General features: G+C 42.3%; 1 protein-coding gene across 4 annotated transcripts; it reads right to left on the bottom strand.

Annotated features, from left to right (window-relative positions):
- Positions 1-75: 75 nt before the first annotated feature.
- slc25a22a (solute carrier family 25 member 22a) lies at positions 76-14,060 on the bottom strand. Of its 4 annotated transcripts, none has more exons than XM_070971835.1 (11): positions 13,663-14,060; positions 7,043-7,242; positions 6,810-6,935; positions 6,608-6,663; positions 6,310-6,400; positions 5,607-5,661; positions 4,839-4,899; positions 4,461-4,605; positions 4,213-4,367; positions 4,042-4,117; positions 76-3,779 (listed from the first exon to the last, which is right to left on the bottom strand). In XM_070971835.1, exons 2-11 carry the CDS (start codon positions 7,060-7,062, stop codon positions 3,626-3,628), a joined length of 939 nt encoding a protein of 312 aa, XP_070827936.1. In that variant the 5' UTR covers positions 7,063-7,242; positions 13,663-14,060; the 3' UTR covers positions 76-3,625. The 4 variants fall into 4 exon arrangements, with proteins under 4 accessions (XP_070827936.1, XP_070827938.1, XP_070827937.1 ...); XM_070971837.1 differs by having other exon boundaries at positions 13,770-13,849; XM_070971836.1 differs by lacking the exon at positions 13,663-14,060 and adding an exon at positions 10,646-12,728.
- Positions 14,061-14,179: the final 119 nt, after the last annotated feature.

Here is a 14,179-nt window from a genome sequence, read left to right as displayed (position 1 = left end):
CCCAGTTGCATCATACCTTGTGTGTAAGAGACATATTTTTTCTTCTTTTTGTGTGTGTCTGCGTGTTTTTTCCAAGTGTGTGTGTGTGGCTTCTACTTATTGCATATCAGTGAGCTGGTTCAAGATTTTTTTTTTTTTAGTGAACGTGTAAAGCACAAATATTTAGATTAAAATGTAATAAACTCTTCACTATAATTATAATACATCTCATGATATCTAAGTTACATTCGTATATCTGATTGATTTAGAATATATAGGCGATATACATTTTGTGGATAACTGCTGATGGGTAACCTGGTGGACACCATCTCATGGATCTCCTACCCTGTCGTCTCTTCCCTATGGATCAACTTTTACAGACATAGATAAACTTTCTCACAAGATCAAAAAGTTAATCTCAATCAACATTTCCACTGTAATAAATCAGACTTTAATCCGTGTCCGCCAAAGCAGCGCATTGTTTTAAAAAGGACTTTGTCTGAGTGGAATCAAAGTGGGCCATGTGGTCTCTTGTGCCTAATAATCCTTTGTGCTTTCTTTGATTGTTTACACTCTAAGTCATACATTTGGTGTTGTAGAGCTCCTCTGCATTAACCCGCAGCCCCAGCGGTGGGTGCTGGAGAGAGTAGATGGCAGAGGAGTGTGACAGATAGAGGAAAAGAGGGGAGAGAGTGCGGGTCTGACAATCAAAGAGAAAAATACCGCAGTGTCACACTAACATCTACACATCGACTACAGCACTACACAGTCAGACACACACACGCGCACGCACACACATACATAACCAAATGCACAAGGTTAGTGAGAATTCACAGCTGTGTAAAACAAAATGACTTTGCACAACGATTTCAAGATTCAACCAAAAACAGACAATAAAATCTGAGGACAAACAAGGGGGCGGTGGGGAGAGGGGGCTCAGAAATCATAACAGTAATCTCAACACAAAAATAGGCATTATGTTCACAATAACAGCAAATATATATATAAATATATATATATGTATATATATGAGGAACATCATATATATATGAGATGAACTGGCAATCGGAATGTTAAAAAAAAAAAACCTACATCAGATATTAATAAAGACCAGCTCACACAAACAGGCAGGTCTGTCTTTCTTTGCCATTTTCCTGTGGCTCAGCTGTCATCTGTCAACATGGCTGGAGGTGCCAGTCAATGTCTAGCGGTTCTGTTGCTCCACCCTGACCTATGGCTTTCAGTTAAGACATCGATAAAGCTGAGATTTACTAGCATGTGAGTCAGTCGGTACAGCCATGGTCATTAGTGCCATTGTCATACTGCAGCGACCTCATGAAAGAAGCACCATTCAAAAAGACAGATGTTAGATTTACATCTAATGTCAGCAGGTCCCTACTGACCTTGTCCAGGGTGTATTTCATTTCCAGAACAGTTTAAATAGTGCCATAGGTCATTCACCTAAAACTACATTTCTATCATCATTACATTTGGTCCACATTGATAAAACTGTAGGAAACAGGACAACAGGCCAACTCAATCGCTCAGGAGAAATGGCACCTCCAAAAAAAAACCATCCTAGATCTACACTTGTGTTCTCCTTTGCATACAGTAAAAAAAACCCTCATCAATATGCTGCATTTGAGTTCAAATGATGCTTGCTGCATTAAAACATGTTCCTTCATTTGATATGTCCACATCATCGTAACATAAAATCACCACAGTATGGATTGAGGGGGAGCTGGAGAGGTAGGTGTGCAAATAAGCCATCATGTACAAAACAACAAACAATAAATCCTAAAACATAAAGTTCATATCATCTGCATATGTACAATATAGTTCAGGTGGACACTTTTGACACAGAAAAAAACGACACATACAAATATATAGTGCTATACTGCCTATAGAAAGGAATATTGATAAACAGATCTCACTCCCACAAATGATAATACACTGAAAAGTTGCATTGCACATCTACAGTGCAACAGTACAATTGACGAGCTGCTTGAACAGTGGGAGCGAGGAAGGAATGTGATTGGATAATACACATCAAAGTCACCTTGATCTCCGGCGAGATAAACCAATGGCAGGGCTTCAGTGTCGTGATGCATAAACAAGATACGACAGTGCTGCATTTCCTCGCAGCTTAAAGCAAACAAAACCTCTAATGCAAACAGGCAGAGATGTTTGGTGAAACGTACAGAACGCTGAAACCACACTGGTTTAATGTTCTGATAAAAAAATGTTTTTCATTAGCTCTTTGGGTCCTGCCACTGAATTCAAGTTTGGACAAAGAATTTAATTTGAGTATGAACTCATCTGTAAACAATAATAATCACATCTGAATCTACGGGGTTTGAAATGCTCCAGCTCTGGCTCCGCAATGGACGACTGTGGTTGCGAGGCCTCAGTATGTGATGTCTGACCGTTTGTCAACATAATTACTGAATATCTGCTAATAATCTGGCGTTCTATTAAAATTACTTTCAACCCATTTAGTGTTCACAGCTAATGCGTTCTTGTGAATGCACAATGACTCACACAGGGCAGAAAACTGCTGCTGCTCTGCTCTCCAAGGACTGAAATTTCAAGCGGGCTGTGCACTTTTGGCCACAATCCAATCAGTGATGTCACAGCAGGTGTTTCCATCATGTGTCGAAGGCAGAGCCCCTGCTGTGACATGATTGATTGGGGTGTGGCCACAGGTACAACATGCTTGAAGGTTTCAACCCATGCAACAAAGTGCAGGAGCAGTTTTAATTTTTTGGAGGTTGAACAATGTGTACGTGTATTTTGGAAGTGCATCGTGCCCAAATGTTGAACACTGTCTCTACAGAGTAGTGTGTGACGACGAAACATGAGACATCCTTCACAGAGGCAAAACAGTCGAACCATTGTGGCTGCACTAAATATCAGATGGAACCTGATCTACTTATAAAGCCAAGGCAATAAAAGTCTTGCTCGGAGCTGAATGGCTGAGTTCATTACAACCACTTACAGGAAGGGATGTGGCTTCTCAGGAAAGATCACAGGGGGTGTGATGGTATCAAATCAACACATTCCCCAGGTCTTTGTCTGAAACACAGGCATATGTTTCACTTTATTCTGTCTTTTAAGACATAAGGTCTGGGGGAATCCTTTGAATAGTATTTTTGGTAAATATTTTACCCAATCTCATATCTTTCTAATTAAAGTATGGGCATGTAATTTAGCTAGTTCACATTAATAATTAAAATCTAGTAGTAAATTAATACCTAATTTTCAATTAGATAGTGTAGGGCTTGCAGAATTGCAGCAACCAAGGGCAGTACATTTACTTTGAAAAATCAACAATCATATTCAAAAATGCAATAAAACGTAATTATAAAGCAATATTCCTTTACAACTTTAACCGAGATTTGTGGCTTCATTTCCAGAGAGCTAGCTGAGCACAGCTACTGGAATTTTGTGTGCCACCACAGGCAGCTTGGCAAACAAAGGCTCCCTCCTAAACAACAGTATTTCAACATTCAACACAACAAATTTAAAACAAAATGTACTGACTGGTCATGCATTGACCCGTCAAAGATTTCTTTCAGAATGAGATGAATCCACACGCAGTTGGTGTGATGCATTATGGGAGGGAAAGGCAGAAAGGAGGTGCTTCTTAGTTGTCTTTTTTAGGCAAGAAGCTGAGGATAAATTCACCCACGCCCAGGAAGTAGACCACCTGGGCGATGCCAAACAGAGGCGCGATGACCAAGGCTCGACAGTAGGCTCCCTTCAGGAAGGCTGTTGGACCCTCATTACGCAAGATTTTCCTAGAGAGCAAATAAAACTTCATTATAATAAGTGAAACGCACAGCCAGCATCTGTCAGTAGACATGTTCATGCTTGTGTTTTATCTCTTCCTGTTTAAATGTGTGTTTCTTAATAATCTATGAACTGTAGCGCCTCTTGGCTCTGCTGTTCTCATTGTTCTTTGTTGAGACAGTTATGTGATAATGCACTTCAAATACATTTTGACTTGACTATAAAGACGACATCGCACATGCTGCAGTGGTGAAGACATAATGAGGTCACCTGATACAGTCAGTCACTCCACTGTACGTGTCTTCTGTGCTCCCTCGGTTCAGCGACTGCAGTCTAGTTTTTATCACTGCAACACACACAGAGCTCAGGTGATATATCTATATATATATATAACATCAAACAACGGTGCACAAATTGCTGTAACAATGTCCCACTGCTCACCATCAACGGGGTTGACAGCAACAGCCGCTGTGCTCCCCGCAAGGCAGCCTGATATAAATGACACATAGAAAGGAGCAGGCCCGTCGACGCCTCTTTTACCCAGATTATTCAGGTTGGCAAAAAGGGGGAAATAGATGATGGAGAAAGGGACATCCCTACAAAAAGAGACAATTAAGACAGATGATCAGATTAAGTCGCACGAACAGCTGGTTGGTGAAATTGCCTGCGAGTTGCCAGATGTGTTTTACCTGAGCAATGTGGCACCAAGGCCTTTGTACAGCCCAGCGATACCCTTTTCCCTCAGTAATTCTCTGGTGAGCTGCATGGCTGTTGGGGACTTGGTCTCAACAGTTCCTGCTGCCACCGTCTCTGGCATCAGCTTCCTCTGAGCCGCTATGGAGCATAAAAAACACAACATTAACAACAACAAAAAGTTTCATATAAAGCATTTGGAATCACACAATGCTAAGAGCAGGTTTATGGGGAGACATTTTGATTTCATAACAGTAAGAAGAAAGCACAATAGAGCTGTTGTAATCTTTGACATGACCACATGAGGCCACTGTTTCACCAGTTTATCACTTCATTCTTTGCTAAGCCACCATGTGGATCTCACTTCCTCTTACCAAGTCGTCCAGCGTCTTGGAGCTGGATTTTCAACATCTCCATAGGAGTTGTGACAATAACCTGTGACAAAACCAAATGAAAGTGTCAGGTAACACTGCTGAAATATGCACAGTGTGAACAAATCAGATGAGTTTTCCTCCATGTGAATGTGAAGTCATTTAAAAGTCCTAGTTTAGGACTGATTAGCATCGAGAGTGTCAAACAAAACCAGCGTCTCGTGTAAATCTACTGGCATCCGTTTGCTAAATGTCAGCTCTTGTTTTCCTCTGTAATTCACACAATAGTAACTAGTTAATTGGATTAAGGGTGAGATGGCCATGTTCTCAGCTGCAATCTTAATCCAAGGTCTGCTACACTTAATCTAATCACGTTCCTCAGGCTTGAAGCCTTTGCCCTCATTGACAACAGGCATTTCCCTCTGACTCACTCAGTCAGCGCACATGGCCAAGCACTCTCACGTCTTATCTGATCACTCAAATCTAGCTGCCATTGTATTGCCTGCTAACGTGACAACATTTCAGTGATTAAAAATCATTCATGAAAATAGAGGTCACACTCAGATCACAGATAACAGGGAACAATTTGCAGAGACAAACTGCGAGCATGCCTCTGCAACTACCACCTCTCCATATGTACGTGGTGGTGGCTAATTCTGGCTGCAGGCCGTGACAAATGAGGCTGAGGCTCCGTGGTTTGCGTGTGAGCTGACACTGTCAGCGCGATGGAGAACAGGAGGATGCGACTCAAGCAGCACCTCACTCACTTACCTGGCATGTACCTGCTCCGCACCCAGCCAGCATCTCTTTGAACAGAGTGAGTTTTCTGAGAAAAGAAGAAGAAAAGAAGAAGAAGAAACGATCAAATTAAAGCATGGACAAGACTGACAGTGTGACAGATAGACATCTTTGTTTCAGCAAAAGGAGTTGTCACCACCTGCATCGGTGATGCTAATCTTTGCCTTTCTTAGGTCCCTATCAACATGTCAGGCACAAGGACAGATTAATAATTCACAAGGTGAGCGGCAGGGCCAGACAAGTCAATCATTCATCAGCCTGCATGTTTGCCACCATAGAGACAGAGACAGATGCCCCAGAAATCTTCAGGTTTATCTTTGCAGACAATGCTCATGGGGAACAATGGAAGCTTGAGTTCGGCGACACCAGATGATGGTTGCTAACGTCTGACAAGAGACAGCATTATGTGCTAATTATCCTTGGTGACGTGATTCCAGACAAGACCTCTGCTGACACAATGTACAAGCAATTCTGTATTTTTAAATCAGACTGTTAGCTAACTGCTGTGAAATGCTTGGAGGAGATGACAGAACGGTGGAGGATTAACTAGAAGCTCGGTGAGAATATGGACAGCTAATGTGTCAGGTTACACGTTAGTAAACACGCCGGTTAATCACAGAGTGAATGAGGGGAGTGGGTGTGTGTCAGTCAGCCTGTCAGCACTTTCATGCCTCACCCATCCTTGGAGAGGTGATGTCTGAAGAAGTCGTTGGCAGCCAATTTGATGGCTTTTTCTGGCGTGACTAGTGTTAAGTTCACCGCCGCTCCTGGGAGGATAAAAAGGGCAGAGAAGAAGAAAAAGAAATAGGAATAAACAGACAAGGGAGAGAGAGAATGAGGCACTCTACGATGGAAAGCCTTCCAGATAATTGCCTGTAATTTGATGTCTGTGGCCCCACAATGAAGGTGAAAATCAGAATCCCGTGCCACTTCATAAATTTCACAGGCATCACCTGTCAAAGTTAAACACTTACCTCGGTACATCCCAAAATACCCTTCTGACCGGATGGTCTTAATAAGGCAATCTGACCTGAAATATAACAGAAAAATGTGGCGTGTTAGTCAAAGTGCGACCGGAGACTCTGATGGCAAGCTGGATGAAACTCCAATTAGTTCAGACCACATGTAGGCAACACATTAGAGACTGTTCAAATGAAAAACGCAGAAATCTCATACATGCTGGTGTAAAGGCGAGCTCCATTTTGCTGGTTTTGCAAGCGAGTCTTGGCCAGGTCAATGGGAAACACACAGGTCACTCCAATCAGGCCAGCGATTCCCCCATTGATTAATTTGGCAGGCAAACTGGATGACGGTGAGGACAGTAGAAGAAGAGACAGGAAATATGACATCAATAGATGAAAACAAGGCCGCAGTGCTGCTATGTGCTGCCACTCCACATTCAGCCTTACCTGATCTGCTTGTCAGCCATTTATATCAGGCCCTGACTGGTCAAAGTGTCAATCTGTGTGTTAGCTAGACACTCGGTAGGTTGCCCTTGTCTTTTGTTGTTTGTTAGGAGTGTGCTGCTGTCCAAGTGGGATTATGTATTCTGATTATGCTTTGTCCACTCGTCTCCTTGTGGTTGTTGTCAGATCAAGTTTGAGGATTTCTGCACAGAAATAGGAAAGAACCTGATAAACACTCCGACAAAATGGCTGCTAACAAAAAAGAGGAATAGCACATGATCAAAGTTAGAATGAAGCAATGTTGCCTGCAACATAGACTTGGTTTTGCACCACCTAAAATACACTGCAAAATTGCAAACAGCAGTTATACCACACTCTATACAAGTTAGTTTGAGCTGCCACCTACAAGGTTGTTTTCATTATCAGTTATTAGTCGTTTGGTCTATATATGTCCATCATCATCATCAATTTCCTCCAGCCCAAGGTGGTGTGATTTAATTGCTTGTCTTGTTACATTACGATCAATTGGCAGACGCTACTGTCCAAAGGAAGAGAAGCTACAGGTCATCAAAAACTGCAAGTGCAACTCTCCCAAATTAACCGTGTAAAGCCTTGCATAGAGCTGCATCATTAGTGAGATGTGAGATGGATGCGCTGGCGTGAAAACAGGTTTTTGAACTACAGTGAAAGATGGGCTGTGACTCTGCTGTCTTCAGTGGGTGAGTTTATTCCACCACCATGTAACCCACAAATTACCAAGGAAAGGAATGGTGTTTTTGCTTTTCCAAAACTTTCTGAGTGGAAGAATCCGAAAATGCTGGCTGGGTATTTTAATGCAGATGTTTTAGCAAAATGAATATTCAGACTCACAGGCATGCTGAGGAACCAACCAAATGTGGTGTGGCGATTCAGCAGCATTAAGTCTTAGCCTCATTGGACTGACTAACAACACACCAACAACATGCCCACAGCACTTCTCTATGCTAGTTAGGAAACTGAAACTAAACAAACAACTCATGAAACACCACAGATGAATGCACGTGCAGCTGCCACACAGCTTAAAGAAACCTATTTAAAAGTTAGCAGTCTGACCAACAATCCAAAACCCACATATTCAGAAGAAAAGCAGCCAATACTCACAATTAACAGGCCGGACTGGAAGGAATGTTTGGTATTATCCTTGAAAAATAGTCATTCAACTTACTAAACCGGCCCTACAGTTGATTATCAAAAACTCTGTCACTTATTAATAAAAACTTATTCCTAAATAAGGACAATGGCACAGGACACATGTCAACTGTTTACAACAGCAGCACAAATTTGGCAATAGCTCCTCAAAAATAGAGCTTTAGACATCAGCGTGGAGGGATTACTTTCTGTTAAACAAATGATCGTCACTGGAACATCTGTGCGTCATGCGTCCTTGAGCACTCATGTTTTATGCAAACGCCCCTTCACTGTGAAACTGAAGTCACATTAGAGAGCCGCTATCCTTTGGATGCTGAAACAGTCATGTTTGAGCAAACAGATGAAATATCTCTAATGTGGCCAAGATGCTCACCATTTTTGGAACAGAATGCCCTCAATATGAAAAAAATGCATCCAATTTCCCATTTTATTCTCTCCACCCCCTCCATCCACCAATCACAACCTGCCTCTGCGTATGCAACCTGCCTCCTCCTCTCTCCTCCTCACCAGCCCTCCCCCGTCATTTCCCTCAGTCACGAGTCACGACTCTCAAACACAGCTTTTCCGGCTCAGATCTTTGCTGACTTGTGGGTTTCTTTAGAGAAGTGCGTACACTCGTAGGACACCGGTATCACTAATTCCTCAGATTTCCTTTCAGAGGGACTGCACAGCGTTCGTGAAAGGTTCGACTTCGATATCTCTGCATGAATGCAGCTGCGGTCTGGTATGTTTAGTTTGGATGGGGACTTGAGGCCCTGGCTGGCTGCTCCAGAGGTGCAGCAGGGAGGAGGAGAGGAGGTGTCAGTGAGGTCAGCGAGCCGTCTCTCTGGTCTCTGTTGGCTGGTTGTTCTCCTCCCTGCTCCCTGGAGCTTCACACAGCCGACTTCACAGCCCTCTCATCTCCCTCTGACTGTTCATGGACCTCACCATTTTCTCAGCCTGCTTCTCACATAACTGCATGCTTCTTTCACATCCCTATTTCCTTTCACTGACTTCCTCCTGAATATGCTGTTTATTCAACAATCACCACACTGATTTTTCTTAGTACCACAATTTATAGAAGACTATATGTTCTGTCGGGAGAGGAGAAAATATAAGGGTTGTAAAAGAGCACTGCAGTCTTCCATGAGTCACCCATAAAGCTGACATCTCCCTCCTTTTTTACCATGCTTGCGGCATCCACTTCAGTTCATCCACACCACACAACTGTGTCTGCACCAGAATATTTATATGACCCACAGCCATAGCCTAGCTGGACTCTCTTGTCACGACAATTGGAGTCTGTGCGGAAACAACTGGCCTCAGTGTGCAGAGTGCACAGCACAGCAGCATCACCCATCAACGAAAGCAAAAGAAAAAATAACAAAGTGTCAGAAACCTGCAGGCCAATCTGTAATCAGACCAGATTACAAAGACCAAAAAGGAAAAAAAAAACATTTAAAGTGACTAAAAACCTCTTTATCAAAGACACACATGCACACGCACACACAGAGGTCATATTTTAAGTTTGTACCCCTACAGCAGATAAGCACTGATGAGCAAACAATCGCTGAGGAGATTATGCAACTATGCAGCCACGCAGCCGGGCACAGGCAGATAACCACTCTGTTTTTGACCCTTGTTCATCATTTCAACTTGAGCAATGAGGCAATAAACACTGATGAGGACACTTATGTTGAACCCTGTCAGTAAAGCAGAAGGCAATCTACTTTTGCTAGAGGTAAAGGCTAATCAATTAACTTTAACTTTTCAAATATGTTCACTCACAGTCCAATGTTTAAAGTCAAACGCTTGAAGATAATGATCCAGTAATCCCAGAGTAGAGGGTGTGTCAGCATACAGAATTAAAAACCATTCATGGTGAATGACACTACTTTATATGAAGGGCTATAATAATAAAATAACATATCAAACACAGACACAGTGATCATAAATATGATACTTGCTTTCTTAAGTCTTTTGACTCACTTGGAAGAATGAATAACAATGGCTATTATGTAATATGCTGATTCTTGTGTAATTAAGGTATCCTGTAGTTGAGGTCGTATGTGGAAGAATGTGATGAATAAAATGATCATAACACATGCTCTTAAATCTTTGTGAATGTAATTTCATTTTAAAAAGGTCAATCACTACTTTTTTGGATAATCTAGATTCATGGTTTTCACTGGGATGATAGCTGACGGCTGGCATGGTAAGAGGAACATTTCATTTTCCTCTTTTGACATTTTCAATCATTATAAGTGAACATGAGCTAAACAACACAGAACACACATGTAGCTAGCTGCTTTGACTTATCTGCAGTAGGGCATGTCTGCAGATACAGGAAATCTGGAGACAAATCCACAGAAGTTTTCCTATGCAAAACTCAATGCAAATCATATTCCTTTCATTCAAATCAACCAGAGGGAAGTTTACCTTATTTATCAGAGCTCCTCGACTACCTCTCTGTCCTCAAGTGCCAAGCAGAGTAAAGGTCTTGCTGACTAAATGCCCGTGAGCTTGGTGATTGACGGGGGGAAGTGAGTGCCTGTAGTGACAAAGCACTGTGCTGGTCAGCACTTCATTCACGTGACTGTAAAGAAAGGAAAATCACACGGGCCCTTCCTCATAAGCTTAGAGCAGGCTGTTACCAGTCCATCTGCCACACACGAACTGGTTTGATTAACACACAGAGCACTCAGCCATCAACTGAGGAAATGCACTGAGAACTGTTTCAGACACACAAGTCCTCCATCAGATGTCAAGTACTTCTCTCAGCTGCAAGAGCACAAAGGCCAGATCAAATATACAGCCCAATCTGCCCGCTTTTACATTCTTTCTGAAGCCATTCTTCTCTAGCGTTCACTAATTTGCAGGCATCATTTAAGTCTACTGAAAAGCTGCTATGAGCTAGTATTATATCACCTAATTCCTTATATGTGTTAGTTGCATCGGACTTAATTTTAAATAGTTCTCTGCGCTGGCTGCTGTATTTCTACCATTCTTCACAATAAACCTGACAGCTGCTTTGATGCTAATATCATGCTTTTCTTAATTTATTTATTTAACCGGTTTATAAGATGCAGTCTATTTTTGGACACCTACAGCACTGCGGAAACAAGGGATGAAATTTGTGGTGTCACAGATAAATCTGATTACTATTCCCTCTTCCCTACAGCATCAGGATTATAAACCTAATACCTACTTATGAAAGCTCTCTCGCAATCTCCATTTACAACCAGTGGAGTGAGAGTTATGATCTAGGCACAGCGGATGCATTTCCACTACAAGTCCTCTACGCGGGTTCGTATTGCTGCCATTAAACCTGCACAGTAATGCATTGTTGTAATCACCTGCTGTAGATCAGAAATAACAGTTCAACTTCCAGGCAGCAAAAAAAGGCCCTTTGGTGCAGAGAGGTGGTGTAGTGTTTAGTCCCTCCTCTGACACCACAGGTATCCCTGGTGGCCCAGTTTCTGAAGTCACCTGGGGCTTTTCTCTTGCATATCCTCTGTTTTGCCTCCTCTCAGCTTTCCTACAGCCTTGATAGGAAAATAATAATACCACTGTGTGTCGGCTTTCCATAGACAGACAGCCAAATGCGGCATTGAAGCATCTGATTACAGTTTGCAGATTACAGTGAGGCCTAAAGGACCAACATTTGCACAACAGCACAGCATCTTCCCACATGCACGGCTATACGTCATTTCCATTCAATACACATATACCAGTGACATTTAGGAGTCCTTGGCTCTGGGACGTTCAGGTAAGGCTATATGTGTGTAGCCTTGCATGCAGAGTAAATTAATATTTAACACGGTGTTGTTGTTTCGACTGAATGAAAGCCAAAAAGGTACAAAAGTTCCACTGGAAAGCATAGGATGTCACCTTACACCCAAGAATGGCTCACCTCATCAATTATTTCAAGGCTGCAGGAATGCTTTAGTACACTGCTGGCCTCAACATAACCTATCCAGCACACTGGGAGCTCTAAAAAAAAGTTGCTTCTTATAAAAACATGCATTGCTCGACATCTTGCTCAACAGTGAAATGTCCTCTAATGTGTGCTTTTGAGGAGTTTGAGGCCTCAGCAGAGATGAGGGTGTAAAAAGAAAAGCAAGGTGGGTAAAATCCCAGGAATGATGTGAGTGCAATACTCCATCTTGCCTTCCTTTCATTCTGCACTAAGATGATACCAGCATGTTAATGTTTAGCTAGTCTGCCTGTCAGAGGTGAGGAGCTTCACTTTTCTCTACCAATGGAAAAGGAGGTGGTACAGATTAAGTGGGTTTACCCTCCACTACCACCATCCCAGCCCACATGATGATTACACCCTAAGCACTCAGTGGAGACAGGTGTCATGCCAAAGACTGATTGTCTGCCAAAAACTGAGTCCATCGCCGAGTTTATACCTCTACAGCTGCTTTTATCTGGATCAAACAGTCCTGATCTGCAAATGTACATAACTTATCGTCCATGGTAATAGCAAACTTTAGCATTTCTTATAACCGATTAATCACAAACAGTGGCCAAAGAAATGCAGTTTATAGCGGAATCAAGCATGACACTTATGTGATTACAGGAAATACTAGAAATACTATACTATTGTTTCAGATGTTTATATTAAATACTATACTAACCCCTAACCCTAAATTTGTAAACTAGACTGTATTAACATGATTTACTGATGGGTTGTATATAAATTAAAGAAATCATCTCTTTTGCTGTCATTCTTATGACTGCATTATTTCACCTGCCAGACTCTAATCAATCCAATCATTTTTACCTATTTAAGCAGAAAACTGACGGCAATCAGTTTTCAGCAGAGGATCACTTTTTTGGCGCGGCCGGCAGGGGGCGACAACAGCGGCCCTTTGCAGGTCTGATAAACGGTCGGTATCTGGTCTGGTTACACTGTGGCAACATCCAAAACCGAGCCAGCTTTAATGTCCACACAAACCATGAAACAAACCATGAAACTCGGGATAACATGTCGTTAAAATACTAATGAATAAGCGTTATTCTTGTGCCCAAAGGCTCGCCGTCTTCGGGGGCAAAATATGACAACGCACATTAACCAGCATATTACATCCTCTGGATAACCGTTATTCGTGATTCATAACGTTAATGTCGACACCGTAACATTAACGGAACAGTCTATAACAGGACAGCGGTTAATGTTACATCTTTGAACCTACTATATGTTGAAAATGTTAGCTTTGACACATAACGGAAAAAGCTGCCTCACATACAATCACATCCCAGTCTGAAATACTAGCTAGCATTCCATGTCGCGTTATCCCACTTATTTTACAGGACATTCAACTAAACATGTCGCATTCATGTTACTCTCAGGTAAGATTTTTAACGGCTTCAAGGCTATACACAGAATTTCTGAATGAGACCCCCGTCAACAACACTTCAGCGTCAACTGCATCCCTTTATCTACATACCGCACACATAGAGTCGTTTCCGTTATATCTCCCGGTGTGGTTGCGGTGGGAAATCAAAGCCTTTTACTATCTATCTCTGGCTGACAGACTGACAGCAGCTAACCTACCGGCGTTACTAGCATTTGAGTCCAGCGGAGGGAGTTGCAGGAGGTGGGAGTGATAGCAGGCAGGGAGGGAGGGAGGGAGGGAGGCAGGAACAGCCTGGCTGCGATGGAGTAGGAGTGAATAAAAAAAGAGGTTTTAACAAGGGTCCTCTAGTGGTCTGTAGTAGAAGTACACACACATATTTTTTATTTGCAGTATAGGTGTAGGGGTGGGGGATGGGGACCAGCGTCATCGTGACGATTCAACCCGATGACCTTGAACACTAAAATAGAAAAATGGCCGCAGTTGAAATATTGGGGATGAGGCGCAGCATGCAGCAATAAACGTGTGTGAAACAACCAATGACTCACTGCAGGACCCGCAGCTGAAAGTCAAAACAAACAAACAAAAAACACACACAGACACATTTCTT

This window comes from Chaetodon trifascialis, chromosome 10 (assembly GCF_039877785.1).
Source record: "Chaetodon trifascialis isolate fChaTrf1 chromosome 10, fChaTrf1.hap1, whole genome shotgun sequence".
NCBI classification, from domain to species: Eukaryota; Metazoa; Chordata; class Actinopteri; order Chaetodontiformes; family Chaetodontidae; genus Chaetodon; species Chaetodon trifascialis.
This window is presented reverse-complemented; position numbering and strand designations above follow the sequence as displayed.

What these genes read in the sequence shown, in the direction of transcription:
- slc25a22a (XM_070971835.1), bottom strand. Translation starts at nt 7,062, where the DNA reads ATGGCTGACAAGCAGATCAG. An exon ending in GCGGAGCAGGTACATGCCAG is followed by an intron (nt 4,900 to 5,606) that starts GTAAGTGAGTGA and finishes GTTTTGTCACAG; the next exon opens with GTTATTGTCACAACTCCTAT. An exon ending in CCAAGACGCTGGACGACTTG is followed by an intron (nt 4,606 to 4,838) that starts GTAAGAGGAAGT and finishes TATGCTCCATAG; the next exon opens with CGGCTCAGAGGAAGCTGATG.